We start from the raw sequence: 18,291 nt of genomic DNA, 5'->3' as shown, positions 1-18,291 counted from the left end.
TACTGTAAATGCAGTCTTTTAAATAGCTAATCCAATATTAGTCAAAAATGACCATAAATAGCAAAATGTGTCTTAATGTGCTTCTGCAGCTTGAAAGACCACTGGATTGGTAAATGGGGTTAGTGGCCTAAGACACTAATAACTACTTACAAATACACAAACAAGCCTTGCACAGAAAGCACCATCTCAGCATAAAGCTGTCATACCCTGCAGCTATGCAGGACCCCACATGGTGGTCTAATGCACTCTAATTGGTTCAGCAGTGAGCTGGGAGATGCAAAGCTGAAGCAGAGCATAACCTAACTTTTCAACAACTCCATAATCACCATGGATTATTGGGTGACTGCACAGAGAGTTATGGCTAAGCAGCAGCAACTTGTATTTATACAGCGCCTTTAATTTAATAGAACATTCCAAGGCGCTTTGCAGGAGCGTCTTCATATAAAGTTTGACAACGAGCCACATAAGGGGAGGGTTGGGGAGATGACCAAAAGTTTGACCAAAGAGATAGGCTTTAAAAGGACAGGAGAGGGAGAAAGCAGCAGGGGGACTTGGGAAGCGAATTCTAGTGCTTAGGGCCTATGCAGCAGAAGGCACTGCCATCATTGGTGCAGTGATTAAAATCAAGGACGCTCAAGCAGCCAGGATTGGAGGAGTTCAGATATCTTGAGAGTTGTACGTCTTTGGCAGATTAGAGATAGCGAAAGGTGAAATCGTGGAAGGATTTGAAAACAAGGATGTGAATTTTAAAGTTGAATCTTTGATGAACCAGGAGCTAAAGCAGGTCAGCTGGCACAGGGGTGCTGGGTGAACAGGGTTTGGTGCCAGTTAAGACATGGGCAGCAGAGTTTCAAATTTACAGAGGGTAGGAGCTTGGAGAGCAGCCAGGAAGGCACTGAAATAGTCAAGTCCAGAGGTATTAAGGACATGGATGAGGGTTTCTGCAGCAGCTGAGCTGAGGCAGGTGTAGAGACGAGCAATGTTATGTGGTGGAAATAAGATGATTTAAACGGCAGCAGAGGCTCATCTCAGGATCAAATAGCAATCAAGATTGCAAACAGTCTGGTTCAGCCAGAGAGTTGTCAGGGAATGAGGTTTGTGGCAGGGACTGGAGACCAGTCTTCCCAATATGATGGAGAAAATTTCTGTTCAGCCAATACTCGATGCCAGAACAAGCAGTTTGAAAAAGAGACAGTCCATGCCCATTAATTTGAAACTGACAGTCCCTCAATCACAGTAACAGTAACATTAAATAAAACAAGCAAAGTCAGGAGAAATAGTCAAACAGAATAAAAACATGCATGCCTCATGACAGACTACAACAGTCAGCAAGACGCCATCAAAATATAATTGAGCACATTTATTTCGTAAGAGTTCTCCAGGACTAATAAGAAACTCAACAATTCCTGCAACAAGGCAGCTAGTTACATCTGCTCAGGTTACAACCATCTTTTTTGGACTCTCAATTTATTGCATTAGAAAATTCAAGCCCACTTAAATACATTCTTTCACTATAAGCAGCAAATTTGGGTATAGAACCAATTTCTAACATCACTCTAGAAACCATCCCAGAACCTAAGTCCCAAGATCCAGGAACATCTTTCATGGCTGGATAAACCAGCAACTTTAAAAACAGCTGCACAATTGAGGGCATTTTCAAAAGTAAATCAGAGTTTGACCACAAGAAAAGGAAAGCCCATTTTAGTCCATCCACAAAGTCCCATGGTCCTTCCATTCTGGCAATTAAATCTCAAAACAATTTTTACCTCCATTACCTGAATCCATTCCAAGTGTTGATTACTGTATATGAACTTTCAGATATCACCCTAAATTTGTCTTTTAATATCCTGAATCCATGTCGCAGGTTTGTAGGGCAGCTTGAAACAATTTTTGTGATTTACTTTTCCACGTCCATTACTATCTGGAACATCTTGAGGTGTTATATTTTCCGCCAAGTTTCACAAGTTGATTCTCAAAGTGGTATTTTGTTAGCAGAACCGTGATCAGACAGACATAAATATTACTGCAGCCAGTCATCATAAACAAGCTGACCAAAACACCACAACATCTGATCATCACCTTTGCCACTTCCTACGGCTGCCTGCCTGTCTTTTTTTTATGAACCTGGTACACATAGTGCAAAACAGGTTTCCTTATTTAACAGAAACTGCTGTGGCCATGGGATGTCTGTTGCCTCAACTGAAGAGGTCGCTCCTCATGTCAGAACCTGGGCAGTGAATGCTAGCTTCACAGCCAAGCCCAGGTATGCATTCAACCACAAGTCCACATGCATGCATTTTCTACCATGAATTGGTGAATAGCAATGAGCAGTAAACTCTGGCTGTCTTTCTCCCCATCCTAGTCAAGATGCCTAGAGATCTTCCACCACCCAACACAGTTTTTCTCAGGTCTAGATCATCTAACAAAATTGTGCAAATTGAACTGTAAGTTTCTTTGTAATCCAGAAATGATATCTCCTTGCAACAGTTTTGCATAAACAAATGAAGATGCAACAATTGAAGTGCAGCAAAAACAAAAAGTGCTGGAAAAACTCAGCAGCTCTGACAGCATCTGTGGAGAGAAAGACAGAGTTAACGTTGAGTCCATATGACTCTTCTTCAGAACTAAAGAGAAGTAAAAATGTGGTGAAATATATACTGTTTAAGTGGGGGTGGGACAGGTGAAGCTGGATAGAAGGCCAGTGATATGTGGAGGCAAAGGAGAGATTGCAAAAAGGTCGAAGAGGTGTTGATGGTGGTGATACTGGCTAAAGGAGGTGCTAATGGTGACATTAAGAGTAGAAAGCAGAATGAGCAAGTGACAGATGGCCCTAGTGGGGGTGGAGGGGACAGTGTGGGGGGAAAAATGGGCTAAAAGGTAGGGATAAAACAATGAATAAAGATGGAAACAAATTTAAAATAATAATGATAAAATAGATGGAAAAAATATAAAAACTAAATGGAAGTGCAGCCTCTAGTTCTTCATTATGGTAATTATTAAACAATATTCATAAATAATATCAAATATATAAGCAGTGTAAAAATGGACAGAGGAATGATGATTAGAAAGTTTGTAGTCCTCACCTCTTTAGTTTCTTCTGGGTCTGAGTGATCCACAGTAACATACAAGTCATTCTGTAAATATTTTAAAGCACTTAAAGGGTCTGCTCGAGCTTTCTCCTCGAATCTACAGAAAAGGATTGGAGGAAGGCAGGTTAACAAATTTGCAGGACCAGAACAAAATGATATGTTACATTATACTACGTTTTTGTGACAGAAGGTTCTACAGTTCTTCAAAGCTGCACCAACTCAGCAGGAAAAGTAGTGGAAGGAAACGTGATTCGGAAGTATTTCCAGGTAGAGAAGGGGTGGGGCATAGAACTTGTTTGAGGGAAAATCAATTTCACTGCTTTTTCTTGTGGCCACTTGCAGAGCGACTAGGCACTTTACAGTCTTCCGGACTGAATATTGAGTTCAACAATTTTAGATCATGAACTCTCTCCTCCACCCCCTTTCCGATCGCCCTTTTTTCCAATAATTTATACAGATTTTTCTTTTCCCAACTATTTCCATTATTTTTAAATGTATATTTCCATCCATTGTTTTATCTCTACCTTTTAGCCTATTTCGATCCCTTCCCCCCCACCCCACCCCCACTAGGGCTATCTGTACCTTGCTTGTCCTGCTTTCTACCCTTAATGTCACCTATTAGCACATTTCTTAGCTAATATCATCACCGTCAACACCTTTGTCCTTTTGTCTATGGCATCTTTTGGCAATCTCCATCTATCACTGGCCCTCTATCCAGCTCTACTTGTCCCACCCCCCCCCCTTAAACCAGCTTATATTTCACCTCTCTTCTATTTTTCCTTAGTTCTGTTGAAGAGTCATACGGACTCAAAATGTTAACTGTGTTCCTCTCCGCAGATGCTGTCAGGCCTGCTGAGTTTTTCCAGGTATTTTTGTTTTTTTTGTCGTGCAGAGCTGCAAGGCCAGATATCCAGGCACATGAAACCAGTTTCTCTTAAGCCAGAGATAGTTTGCAGTACAAGGAGGCTCAAGGAAGGGAAAACCACCTAATAGAGTGCTTTGCAAAAAAAAAAAAAAAAATCACTAAGTTAAATAGAACGTGACTGCTATCCTGGCTTTTCATATATATATATCTATTCAATCACTTTTCATTACATTTCCCAGCATCCCATATAAACCCCATAACAAAGAGAAAAACATGTTGAGGTTGGATAAAATTAAATATAATCACAGAAGGAAAATGCACCTTTCAGCCATTAACTACATCCTTCAGCTCTGCAAGTTTCAAATATTTCTGGATAAGGAATGAACACAAAGGTCAATGAAGCACACTTTAGGATAATGTTATTCATCAGATGAGACTAAGCAACCGAGAACAGCTAGGGATTAGCAAGAAAGCTCAACAGCTGAGCTTTTAGCATTCATCCACAGGCACAATTTATGCTGTGCTCTACTACCTCTGTACATTATTGTGAGCAACTTTGGAGCTTTGTTCTTATATACCTATGTCTCCGGATGAGGTATCTGCAATGTCTCAAGAGGTAGTCCTTGGAAGGGCGGCAAAGCTTCAGTGACCAAAAATCATCCAGTCTCATCTTGGGTGAGCATGACTTCCCAGGATTCCCACCAAACAAGTAGTGAACCTGTTCCCATAAATACAAGACTTCATTTGTTACATACAAAAAAAAGTAAGCCTCTGGTCAACGTTCTAGAAACAAACATACATTAGATCTATATACATGATGCAAAAATTCCTGAATCTGATGCTCAAAATAAATTTGGACCAAATATCTTCTGGCTTAGCTTTGGAGCATGTAGGGAGATGAAGGGGGGCAGGTGGGGAGGGTGCAGAGGAGTGGATGTTGGCAGAGGTGTCCATGTAAACCAGATGATGTTTGGTCTTGAAACACCCAGTTGCTCTCCATATTTTCCCATTCCACCAAATGTGCAGGGCAATCATTAAGGAAGCAGGACAATTATTTGAAATCGAGTGTGGATATCTGCATGGGTATTATCATCCATGAACTGCCACCTAAAAACGGAGGATCAAAGTTAAGCAAATGTGAAAGAGTAAGAGAAGGAAAAGGTCCATTTAAATAGAACTTAAAGTGTTTATCATTAATTATTCCTTCCCAGGTCATGCAACAATGAAGAGATATTCCTAGAGTATGGCCCCTCGGTCTTCGCTGATGTCACTGATAACTAGTTGCTGAGCATCCTCTGAATTTTCCATCCCAAGGGAAAATAACTTTTATATACAGGATTAGAATTCTCACTTTCTTCCCAAAATACATTAGCACAATGAGTTCAGAGACAGAGCTATACCTCAATTAAGAGAAAATTATAAATTTCATGTAAGGAATGAATGCATCACCATGCTGCAGGCTTACAATTACTCGGAGTTATTTTGAACTGAAAGACATGGAGGATTCTCGTTGCAGTTTCATGATTGCTTCAAGGTGGAAGACAATCGGATGCCTTAATTTATTACAACGTGTAAACTTACACAGAAACAAGGTAAATCGGTAGATGAATAACAGCATTTAATTTGGATCAATACTTCAAAGTTTATGAAATCAAACTAAGAAAATATTTCAAGATTCAGAGTTCACCTTCAGAGTCCTTTAAATAAACCTTGGTTGAATTGAACATAGGACACTTGAGCTCCATTGAGTTACACATCATCACCAGAACAAAGTTGGACTGAATAAAGCAAGGAGATGGCCAACCGCTTGTTAAAGTTATTCCAGACAGAGAGGCACCTGAACATAAAGTTGTAAACGAGCTAGACGAAATACATCTTGGAACATTCTGAACATCGGACTATTTGAGCAACTCACCCCAACTAATGCCTTGATGAGGTATAATCAGACTAATCCTGGCAATAGCTCTCTGCAACCTGACTGATTTCCAAATCAAAATACCTAGCCTGTAGTATGAAGGTTGATGTTCACTTTCTGATGGTTCAGTCTGGGTTAGCTCGCATTCTTGGCCACCTAACTGGAATCTACAAATAAAACACCTATTGTCCTTCCAAGGGTTGATACTTTGGTTCAAGCTCAAAGGTCACTGGAGCATCAAATCAGACAACTCCACTGCACATTCCAAGCTGCAGAAACAATAAGCTTTCCCTATCAAATCACTGGCTATTGTCAATTTTGATTCAGGTAGAAATTTATATTTACAACACAATATACAAAGAAACTAGTGTCTGTCATATACAGAATCTAACAGCAGACAAGAGCAGGGTACTGGGACTTGTGATATGCTATGCTGTTATATCACTTTTTTTTTTAAATACTTCTTTCAGCCTAGGTCCAAAGGCTGTACAATAGATTAATAGAAAATAACACTGTTGCTGCAGTGCTCTACTTCTGGCATTAGAAGAAACTCAGGTATTTCCAGAGTTCCAAGCCAGTAATAAAAAAAACTTTGATTTTGGCAGGGATTGTGCAAAACGTGTCTTAAAATGGTGCATTTGAAGACAGATGGAGCCAAGAGCAGATTCTGGCAATTTGGAACATGTTGCCCAATGGAAGCGTACAGAGACCCAGTGAAATAATGGGCCATAACCTCCGACTAGCATCGGAAAGTGCTGGCCTGCAGAAATTACAAGAATTAAATACTTACCCAGTGTAGAAAATAATGCTGACACTTCCATTCACTGGAGCTGCTTGGGGCCTGTATGGAAAGACTCCTCGCAGGCCCCAGCGAAGTCTAAATCCAGAGTATTCAAAGGAGGCCACAACCCTTTTTTATGGCATTAGCTGCCATAAAGCAAAAAGTTCAAAGGGCAGGGAAATGGACAGGCCAGGGGAAGGTAAGTATCTAAGGTAAGTAAATAGGATTTGGGGGTTGGGAGGGGGGCGGTGGTCGGTCAGAGGCCTGGGGGTGGGAATCCGGGGCCAGGGATTTCAGAAGTTGGAGGTGGGGGCAGTTTGGAAGCCCGTGAGTGGGGGGAGCAAAGGTCGGCGGGGGGGGGGGGGGGGGGGGGGGGGGGGGGTCCCAAAGTCAGGGCGGGGAGGTGTTGGGGAAGGGTCTGAGGTTTGGGGGGCAAGCTCGGGGGTCCAAGATCAGGGAGGGGGGGGTCCAAGGTTGTGGGGGGTGGTGGCGGGGTGGGGGAATGGGGAGAGTGTGCCAGAGGTGTGGGGAAGTCCCGTGGGGTCGGTCTGGGTCTTTACAATAGTTACTCAGAGGTTAGAAGAGGTTTTAATTCTTCAAACTTTTTCTGGGTAACTATTGGTATAACCCTGGCAGAACCATTCGAAGTTTGCGATTTATATCGCATTTTCAGATGGTTCCCAGCGCAGCGCAATTGTCCAGAGGAAATGTGCACTTCTGGGCAATTGCCGTGCAAACCCTTACCTGGGAACTTGCCAAAGGGGCTCCCCAGCGCATCTTTGGGGTACCCCTCCAAATCCGACACTGGGGAGCGCAGAAGTTATGGGCCAATATGGCAAGTCAGAATGCCCACGTAAGCTGCAGGAACTCTGACGCAGCAAGAAATGTTTAACTTTGTCATTATTTGGAACTCTCTTATATACAGATGATCAGAGGCACTGTCTGGTTGAGAAGGCATGACTTTCCAACACTGGTACTTTGCACAAACATAAATGACACAAAATGCTGAGATGCAGCATCTCGCCTTTCTTGATTCACATGAGGCAATGGTTAAAGCAACAACTTGTGTGGTGCTGCTAAGCCAAGTGCTTAAGGTGAAGAGAATTTGAAACCCTGATGAAAATACAAATGCAAATAGCAATATTAGAGCCAACCTATCTACTACTTGGTATCACACAAGGTAACTCATTGTTTGTCTGCCTTCCCTTGCACCCCATCTACCTGCCTATAGCAATTCAGATAGGGAGGTAAGAACTCTGCAGAAAATGGCTTCATCAACAAACCAACATATCAGTTTTGAAGGTAGGCACCAAGCCACTAACAAAAGAGTGGGGCCTAGTACCTTCCTGTGAGGGGCACCTGCAGTAGTACAGCAAAATCACAGATCATTTACTCTGAGGAAGTCAGCTATCTAGTTCAGTCACTGAGTACTTTGTAAGGAGTGATTACCCACACCACCTCCCAAAAAAAAATTCAATTTGTTCCCTGTCAAATCACCGATATGCCGAACAGCTGTTCATACTTTCTGAAGCCCCTGTTGGCTATAGGCAATTATGAGATCCTCATCAGTGCCCCTGATAACATACCAGGCTGTTCTTTGGATTGAAGTGGGAAGACGGGTACTAAAATGAACATTTTTTTCTGATTTTGAAACCAAGTTCAGGGTGGAGAGCAGCAATCGAAAAGACTAAGAAGTCAGCCATCAGACAAGAGAAAGAACTCCTGGGCTTCATCACCTGGGTGAAGCCCCTGGACGATCCGAGTGGTAATCAGTACCTGCCCAGTGGTCAATATTTCATGTAAAGGCCAGCCATTGCTAGAGCACCCGTGGAAACAGTAGCCTGGCAGTTGGGTAAGTGCATGAGGGGGCGTCTGGAGTCAAGTCCTGCTGGGGAGAGGGTTTTGGAATTCCATGGCAGAGGAGGCCCCAACTTGCTCATCCAAGCCTGCAAGGAAACCTACAAATAATTTTTTTTTACAAATTTTAAACCTACCACCCAAGCTCTTTTCTAGGCCTGCTCCTGCCAGCAAGTCTGGTATGGGTCACAGGCTTCTTGTTAAGATCATATCAGGGACCTATTTAAAATCACACAACCCAATCACATATTTAAGAGACCCTTACCTGCCTGTGGTGAGGGCCTCACACTCTGCCTGAAACATGAGGCCACCCAGAGTTGGGGGGTACATAGAAGTCAATAATACAGCATAGAAGGCACAGTGTATCGTGACTGTGGCAGGTCTTTGGTAGATCCAAATTCATCCAACTCCCCTACAAATATTTTTCCTTCTATATTTATCCAATTCCCTTTTGAAAGTTACAACTGAATCTGCTTCTTCCATCCATTCAGCCAGTGCACTTCAAATCATAATTCACTGCATTAACAATCTCAACTCTCTAGTTCTTTTGCCAATTACCTTAAATCCGGGTCCTCTGGTTACAGATGCTCTTGCCAGTAAAACAGTGTTGTTATTTATCTGGCTGCCTTTATGTTAAGCACTTTTCCTCTGACACAGAGTGTTAAAAATCAGCCTGACCGTATCAGAATAATTCCAGCTTTCAAAACAGCATTAAATTTAGCTTCTAACTTTTTTTATTCCAAAAAGAACAGCAATTTCTTTACAGTCCCATTACATCTTTAAACCACACAAACTTCACCCTTATTGTTCTCATATCAACTAAACACCCAGAAGTGAATTGTAGCCATGTAATTCATCCCCAGTTAACCACAATCTCCTATTAAAGTCAGGTGTTTTCAAGGGTTAATGGCCATCTGCAGCGCTGCTTAATAGTTCCAATAATTGTGGGTAAAATACAGGTTGTAATTCAATACTTCAGGGGCAGAGAATAATATACAATGGGTATTCAATGTGGTTAGACTGGGACAGGTCAGATATGCACAGATAAACTATGTGCTTAGCTGTACTGCAGTCCCTCCTTCATGGACTCCAGAAGTCAGGTTGCTCTGCCTCTGCAGCCAGTCACTGAATTATATCAACTTGCTGTACCCATATATTTTATATATAGCTGTAATCCCACAGATCAAACTGGATGAATGCTGCTTGTTAAAATGCTTGTAGTACTTTTCAGAACAATTATTAATAATTTGATGCTGCTACCTTGTCAATAAATCATTCCTATTTAGAAATATAAATATACTCATTTGTGTTTGTTTCCATTGGAACACCCCCGAAATGTTTCAGCAATTACCTTTGAAAGATGTTTAGCTCTGGTTTGATTCCACTTCACAGGAAGTGGATTCAGCTACATCAACTTGCTGGAGGCATTACAGTCTGCTTTAATGGAATGAAGTCCACAAAGTTATCCAGTGTCCCCCGCTGGAATGCACACGGTAGCAAAACGCTACCTTGTTGCATTCAATGAAGCAAACACACTGAATGGCAACAGGTTTTTACCTGTTTTGAAACAGGAGGGAATTGTTTCTTTTCAACGGTAATTGGATTTTTTGGGCTCAATTTCAAATTGAAATTTCTCCTTAGTGACTACCATCAGCCTTCAAACTGCTGACTCTAGTTGGAACAAAGTCAGCTGTGTGCAAGGAGAGGTAATTAAGCAGTCTTGATCATCTGAAAGAGCTCTATTTTGATGGGGGAAAGTACTCAATCGCCCCTTTGCAAACAAAGGGTGTAAGATATAAATTACTTTGACATGCATCATTTGAAATGGATGAATTGGAAAAAAAATCAAGCATTATTGTTTCTGCTGATGATTCAGGTGTATAAATTCACTGTCCAATGTGGAATTGAGCCATTATAAACCAGGAAGTACCAGGTTCAACTCTAGTCTGTGCTCAGTTCACTGACATCAGCCATAGCTGCAGGGTCCTTAGGCTGCAAAGAGGGATGGTGGAGGAAGAGAAAGGAAGTAAAACAACTATTTACAATGCCAGTGGTGCTGTGACAAATGCAGAAATGCACACCTGTATAGATGAGAGATAAGAATGGCAGCAGCTTTAGCTGTGGTTGGTGCTCCTTGGTCATCTTGGATGCCTGCACTATCAAATAAAGCATATTCACTTAGGAGATATTGAATGTTGGCCAGTGCCTTTAAAGCCATATGCTCATATCCAACAGTCCTTCAGGAATGGAGGGGAGCAAAATTGGAACAGGAAATAATGGTTTGCCAAAAAATCCTTTTCATGATGACACTACCCTTTAAGAGTGCCGAGAATAGGCCATGACAATTAAAATATGGGAAAAGTAGAAAACAATTATGTACCAGTTTCACTGCTGTGCTGACACAGCCAACACAACTACTTCAAAGTTAAGCATTTCAAATTCAGCCTTTTACAGGATGCTTTTAAATTCTTGTTTTCTACTACCCATTAATCATTCCGTCATCTGCAACATTCTGCCTTTTATAAAACAATATTCCCATTACTTCCGCCTTACTCTCAACACCTTGTTTCCATTACCCCAGCTGCTCAAAGCTTAGTACCAGAAAAGTCCATGAGACAAAGATCATGGATTTGTGGATCTAAGATAGTCATAGATCCACGACTAACATTTCAAAAATAGTTTAAAAGTTTTATTTGGCTAGGGGGTTGGTGAGGGGGGTGCAGGGGAAGTGTGTGTGGAGCTGGCAGGAGAGTTTTGAAAAAAAAAGGTAATTAAGTTAGTGTGTTAAAAAAGCAATCTTGAAGCAAGAATTATATTTAAATAAGCACCTTATCAAGTCTTTCACATGCTCCAAAATGCATCCTATACAAAACAACTTTGCAGATGCATTGTGCAGGTACCGATAGGCATTTTGCTAACAAGGCCCCAAAAATGTCAGGTGAATTTATTTTCAGTGGCATTAGTGGAGGGGAGAACTTTGGTGAGGACACCAAACAGAAACAAATTTGTTGGGTGGAGTGGCTTTTTCCTATTTCAAAATTGGTTATGATGACAAGACACAAGTCAGTTTGTTCTTTACTTGCAAAATCCATCCACTTTTACTCGTAGTTGCTCTCAGCCAATCTCCTAACTGTACACTGTTGTGATGAAGGTATAATAATTTTCATAATATTTTTCTGGTTTGTGAAGCAGGTTTATGGGTGTGATTATAATTGGGTGTGTGTGTGATGTAAATACATTTGGAGTCAAGTAGACTGCAAGTTTGAAATCATCAAAAGAAGCTAGGTGCTTGATGCTAATGAGTAAACATGGAGCTGGCTTAGCACACAAGGTGTGGAGGGAATTTGCATTTTTAGGTAAGTGAAGAGATTTGAATTTCAAAGGTATTTTAGTCTGTTTACAACTAGCCAGATAAGCAAGGTTAAGGAATGTGTTTATTTTTCCTAAAGTTACTGGCAATGTGGGTAACATGAAAGTTATGAGGAAGATACAGTTTCAAAGACATATGGAACAGTAGAATTTACATATTAAAAGAGAGAAACATATATAAAGGAGAATGAAAGGCTGTGTGTCAGAAAGCCACGTTAGATCTAACAGGAGTGTGTGAAATAGCCTTAATGAAGCCTCCAGCATTTGTGCATGAGTCTGCTATATAACGAAACTGAAGTTGGGGGAAAGCCATTTGGAATTCCACTGTCAAGTGGGAATTGTGTTAACTTGCTGGTCCTGTTTTAAATCTAAAATCTATTTTGGACCGTTGCCATACAGGGGGTGTAACTGGGGGGTGGGGGTCAGGTTAATCAGGAGTTATTAAGTAATAATTGTCATCTAATGTATGCGCTTGACGTCTTTTATTTTGTTAATAAATATTTTAATTTAATTTTTTAAATCTCTAAAGGTCTTGGTGGACTTATTACTTCTGAATTTGGTGCACACACCTCGTAATAATTACAAATTGCGAAACCGTTGTGATAGCGCAACCAAATTTCCCTCGTGAATTTGGTCTGCCTGGCACACATCATCTGCCACGTCATAACACTGGAGGCACATGTTCTGGGAGCAAACTATGTTAGTTGGGAAAGAGAAAATAAATACAATGTAAGAGTGAACGAGGACTAAAGATGTAAGATACCTTATGCATATCATCATAGACGAGCTGGTGAGCGAATCTCGGACACGGCTCCTCTTCTTGAAGGCTCTTATTCGGATTATCTTTTAAAGACTGATCATTTTTGTAAACACAGGACCTATGCCACAGAAAAACATGCCATTATAGGAACATAGGAGCAAGAGAACAGGAGTAGGCCACTGAGCTCAAGTCTGTCCCACCATTCAACGAGATCCTGTAATCTAACTCCACATACCTGTCTTTACCTCATATCCCTTAATCGTTTGGGTAACAAATATCTATCCATCTGTAATTTAAAATTAATTGTTCTTGCATCAATTGCCATTTGCTATATTTTTTCCACTATGTTGCCAGTGGAAATCATCAGTGCGCTTTTATGTGGCACTTTAATCAAACTTTATTTGAAAGTCTAAGTACAACACATCAACCCCCTCTGTACTTTATCAATAAAACTGGATCAAGTTAGTTGAACACTATTTGCTTTGAACAAATCCACATTGACTTTCCTTAATTAATCCACATGTCCAACTGTTAATTTTGTCCTGATATCTTGAAAACTTAGATCAAATCATGCCTTAACCTTCTAAATTGCAGGAAATACAACACTCCGAAGAGAATGTTGCAGGTATTTTTCAGATGGAAACCGTAGCCTCTAATCAAAACAAATAAAAATAAGCTTTGAAAACACAAAATTCTGGCACATCTGGCAGCATCTGCTGAGCATTTCCAGAATTATGTTTTTCTTTCAGATTTCCAGCATCCACAGCATTCTGCTTTTCTAAAAATAAGTCTTATTGTTTTCAAACAAAAAGACCTTATCTGTATGCAATAAGAGACTGAAGAATTCTCACTACACTCGGGCCACTTGGACAAATGTGGATTAAGGAAAGCCAGCACAGCTTTCTTAAAGGAAAATAGCATTGAACTAACTTGACTGAGTTTTAGGAGGTAACTAAGGGTCGATGAGAGCAGTGTGGTTAATGCAGTATGCATGGACTTCCAAACGGGGTTGGCAAGAGTGCTACATAATAGGCTCGCCAACAGTTGAAGCCCATGGAATAAAAAGCACAGCAGCAAGGATACAATGTTGGCAGATTGACAGGAAACATAGCAATGGTTACTGGTTGTTTCTCTAATTGGAGGAAGGAATGTTATGGTGTTCCCACGAAGTCAGTCCTAGGGCCAGCACTTTTCTTGGTATATACGAAGAACCTAAGCTTGGCATACAATTTCAAAATATGCAATCGACACAAAACTTGGAGATATTGTGAACTATGAGGATAGCGATGGAATTCATGAGAATAGACAGACTGGTGGAATGGGTAGACAAGCGGCGGATGAAATTTGGTGCAGAGAAGCATGAAGTGATACATTTTGGTAGGAAGAATGAGGGGAGGCAATATCAAATAAAGGTTACAATTCTGAAGGGGCTGCAGGAACAAAGAACTGGGGCTAAATGTGCACAAATCGTTGATAGGACATGGGTAGATTACGTGGTTAAAAAAAGGCAAAAGGGATTCTGGACTTTACAAATAGGCATAGAGCACAACAGGAAGGAGGTTATGAAGAACATTTATAAAACAGTGGTTTGGCCTCAACTGGACTATTGTGCTCAATTCTGGGCATCACACTTTAGAAAAGATATGCAGGCTTTAGAAAGGGCGCAGAAAGATTTATGAGAATGGTTCCAGAGGTGAAGGACTTCATTTATGTGGATAGATTGTAGAAACTGGGGTGTCCTCCTTATAGAAGAAGGAGGAGAGAAGATTTGATAGAGGTATTCAAAATCATAGAAAATAGCAGCAGGAGTAGGCCATTCGGCCCTTTAAGCCTGCTCCGCCATTCATTATGATCATGGCTGATCATCCAACTCAATAGCCTGCTCCCACTTTCTCCCCATATCCTTTGATCCCTTTCGTCCCAAGAGCTACATCTAACTCCTTGAAAACATGCAATGTTTTGGCCTCAACTACTTTCTGTGATAATGAATTCCACAGGCTCACCACTCTCTGGGCGAAGAAATTTCTCCTCATCTCAGTCCTAAATGGTCTACCCCATATCCTCAGACTGTGACCCCTGGTTCTGGACTTCCCCACCATAAGGAACATCCTTTCTGCATCTACCCTGTCTAGTCCTGATAGAATTTTATAGGTTTCTATGAGATCCCCCCTCATTCTTCTGAACTCCACAGAATATAATCCTAACTGACTCAATCTCTCCTCATATGTCAGTCCAGCCACCCCAGGAATCAGTCGGGTAAACCTTCGCTGCATTCCCTCTATAGCAAGTACATCCTTCCTCAGATAAGGAGGCCAAAACTGCACACAGTATTCCAGGTGTGGTCTCACCAACACCCTTTACAATTGGAGCAAGACATCCCTGTTCCTGTACTCGAATCCTCTGGCTATGAAGACCAACATACCATTTGCCTTCTTTACCACCTGCTGCACCTGCATGCTTACCTTCAGCAACTGGTGTACGAGGACACCCAGGTCTCGTTGTACATTTCCCTCTCTCAAGTTACAGCCATTCAGATAATAATCTGCCTTCCTGTTTTTGCTACCAAAGTGGATAACCTCACATTTATCCACATTATACTGCATCTGCCATGCATTTGCCCACTCACTCAGTTTGTCCAAATCACACTGAAGCATCTCTGCATCCTCCTCACAGCTCACCCTCCCACCCAGCTTTGTGTCATCTGCAAATTTGGAGACATTACATTTAGTACCCTCATCTAAATCATTTATATTGTAAATAACTGGGGTCCCAGCACCAATCTCTGTGGTACCCCACTCATCACTGACTGCCATTCGGAAAAATGCCCGTTTATTCCTGTTCTGTTTCCTGTCTGCCAACCAGTTTTCTATCCATCTCAATACGCTACCCCCAATCCCACGCCCTTTAATTTTACACGTTAATCTCTTATGTGGGGCTTTGTCAAAAGCCTTCTGAAAGTCCAAATAAACCACATCCACTGGCTCCCCCTCATCAACTCCACTAGTTACATCCTCGAAAAATTCCAGATTAGTCAAGCATGATATCCCTTTCATAAATCCATGCTGACTCTGTCTGATTCTGCCACTGTTTTCCACGTGCTCAGCTATTAAATCTTTTATAATGGAGATCTAAAAATCATGAGGGATCTAAACAGAACAGATAGGGAGAAGCTGCTCCCATTGGCAGAACAGTCGAGAATCAGAGGACACCAATTTAAGGTGGTTGGCAAAAGAAGCAAGGGCAACATGAGGAAAAACATATTTATGCGAGTGGTTAGGATCTGAAGTGCATTGCCTGAGAATGCGGTAGAAGCAGATCCAATTATAGTTTTCTAAAGGGGAACTGAGAAAAAGTGGCAGGGCTACAGAGAAATGGCAAGAGTGGAACCAACCAAGATGCTCTTATATAGAATCAGATATATTGGTTACAACATGGACACGATGGGTTGAATGGCATCCTTCTGTGCTGCAACCATTCTATGATATACAAGTAATGCTTTTTGAAATAGTTTGTTTCTGGAGCAATCCATATTACCAGTAATTGCACAAATTAATTCAAATAGAAATTGCTACATCCACCAAAGGTAAAGATCAGAGTGAAGACCGCTACATAATTTTTAGCTGGAGTTGCCAGCCAAATATCCAATGCAATCATGAATGCATGGATCAGGAATATAAAATTTACTTTCTAAATTGGAACACTGCAATTCAGTTAGGTGCTTTAAGTGGAGCCAGGACATGGAGCCCATTGGTATTCCAACGCACTGCACCAATGACAGATAGAAACATAGAAAATTTATGACACAGAAGGCTGCCATTCAGCCCATCATTTCTGTGCTGGCCAAAAAAAAGCTATCCAGCCTAACCCATTTTCCAGCACTTGGTCCATAGTCGTCCAAGTATTTTTTTTAAATGCCATCAATGTTTCTGCCTCTGCCACCATTTCGGGCATTGAGTTCCAGATCAGTGAGTTGGGGTATTTCCTGCTTGCTATAGTTGCCACTCTTAATGATACTGTCGAAGGGAGACATGAAGCAGAGACTGAACACTTGTTTGTGAGTAGGCACATTGCCTGTACACTAAAACTAATCACCTTCATTTTTCTTGTACGCCATATTTATGGAATGAACTGTAAAGAAGCTATCTCCTAAAACATTAAAATGCTAAAAAAGACCAAGTTAGATGGTCACATCATACACCACCTATCATGGAATGGCATGACCAAAATTTCAAGCCTCTAGGTTTGTAGGTCCAAAATAATTTGTTGTCAATGTCACTGACTAAATGGTGCTTTTCCATTGTCATAGTGTGACAAGCACTAGAATATTCATGCTGAGCCAAGGAAGGTCAGGCAAGATTCACATTAATTATTTCTGGTAAGCAAATAAGGATAATAAGGACAGTCAAGCTTCTCATGCATGACCCAGAAAGTAGCAATCTTATGAGATCCCAGAAGATGCAGTTACTCACAGTTTGGCTATTTTGGGGAACTGACAGGAAAAAGTTCAAGCACACAAATGTAAGTAAATGTAAGTAAAACTAAAATCCAAAGTTGTGCAAATGTAGTTTTGATTTCTTCTTGGAGCATAGAAGAGCTGGCGAAAGCACAATGGGCTGAAAGGCTTCTTCCTGCACTGCATCAGTGTGCGGTTCTATGATAACATTTATTGGCTCTGCAGGCCTTCAGAATACAAGTGCTGTGAACAGCAAAGCAAAAAAGTGTTTGTGATTGTCAAACACAAAAAACCACCAGGGAACTCCAAAAATGGAAGAACTTGCGGTTAGTGCTTCAGGTAATCTTTTGCTTTAGAACTTACCAGCTATTCCGGGCGATGTCATAAATCCAAAAAGAATTTCGAACATTCTCTTCCCGCTTGTCCTTATCTTTACTGAGACCCGAGAGGACATGAATCTCATTCAGTTCTGGGTCAATTGTAGCCCTCTGAGTGAAACCTGTCATTGGAACTAAAGAGTGCAGCGACTTAGAAAATGACTTAATTCAAACCAAATATTTAGAAAACTTGTCAAAGGCTTTCAGAGACACCATTTCTGGATGGTCTCTAAAACCTACCCCATCTTGCAGTTAACTCAATGTCTAGTAAAAATATTAACATGTGACAAACAATTTCCATTTTCTCCTTGCACTAACTTTAATCAAGTGAAGATAGACAAAAAAAACTAATTTTACATCTCAAATGCTAGACAATATTGAAAGCCTCTACAGTTCTTTGCAAAACAAATGCACTCATGCTGCACAATAGGCAAATTACTGCAGTGGTCTTAATACTGATCAATAACTTCAGACCCAAACTACAGCTCACCTTTTCTCTAGGGCTGTTAAGTAATAGAAAGGTAGGATGAGTGTGCTGGCATAGCCTGGAACAAATGGGTTGCTCCTAGGTGTATGTGTATGCAAGACAGTGGATGACAGAATGACAGAGTGCATGAGGGAAGGACAGCATGCTTGAGCAAGCATTGTGTACCTCCTCCTTTTAAATGTTGTTCATTTTTAATATCTTTCTGGTCCGAGGAAAGGTCTATACCTGAAAGGTCAGCTGATTTGTGTTCTAGCGCCAGATGCCATCTGATGTGCTAAGTTTTTCCAGTGATTTCTGTTGCATTCATAGTGCATCAGTCATTTAATAAAAGCATTTTT

The 18,291-nt window shown here is 41.0% G+C and overlaps 1 protein-coding gene across 4 annotated transcripts in view; it reads right to left on the bottom strand.

Annotated features, from left to right (window-relative positions):
- Nucleotides 1-18,291, bottom strand: part of mkln1 (muskelin 1, intracellular mediator containing kelch motifs) — a 153,336-nt gene that overhangs the window by 11,936 nt on the left and 123,109 nt on the right. For 3 of the 4 annotated variants that reach the window (XM_078553040.1, XM_078553041.1, XM_078553044.1), the window contains 4 exons: nt 17,453-17,600; nt 12,640-12,754; nt 4,533-4,672; nt 3,084-3,186 (listed from right to left, as the gene is read on the bottom strand). In XM_078553040.1, coding sequence (XP_078409166.1) covers nt 3,084-3,186; nt 4,533-4,672; nt 12,640-12,754; nt 17,453-17,600 — 506 coding nt within the window. Of the gene's footprint in view, nt 1-3,083; nt 3,187-4,532; nt 4,673-9,891; nt 9,945-12,639; nt 12,755-17,452; nt 17,601-18,291 lie in introns of those variants that run through there. The other variant, XM_078553043.1, reaches the window with a different exon arrangement.

This window comes from Cetorhinus maximus, chromosome 12 (assembly GCF_964194155.1).
Source record: "Cetorhinus maximus chromosome 12, sCetMax3.hap1.1, whole genome shotgun sequence".
In the NCBI taxonomy this organism is placed as follows: Eukaryota; Metazoa; Chordata; class Chondrichthyes; order Lamniformes; family Cetorhinidae; genus Cetorhinus; species Cetorhinus maximus.
The sequence above is the reverse complement of the archived record's forward strand: the minus strand, read 5'-3'. Positions and strand labels throughout refer to the sequence as shown.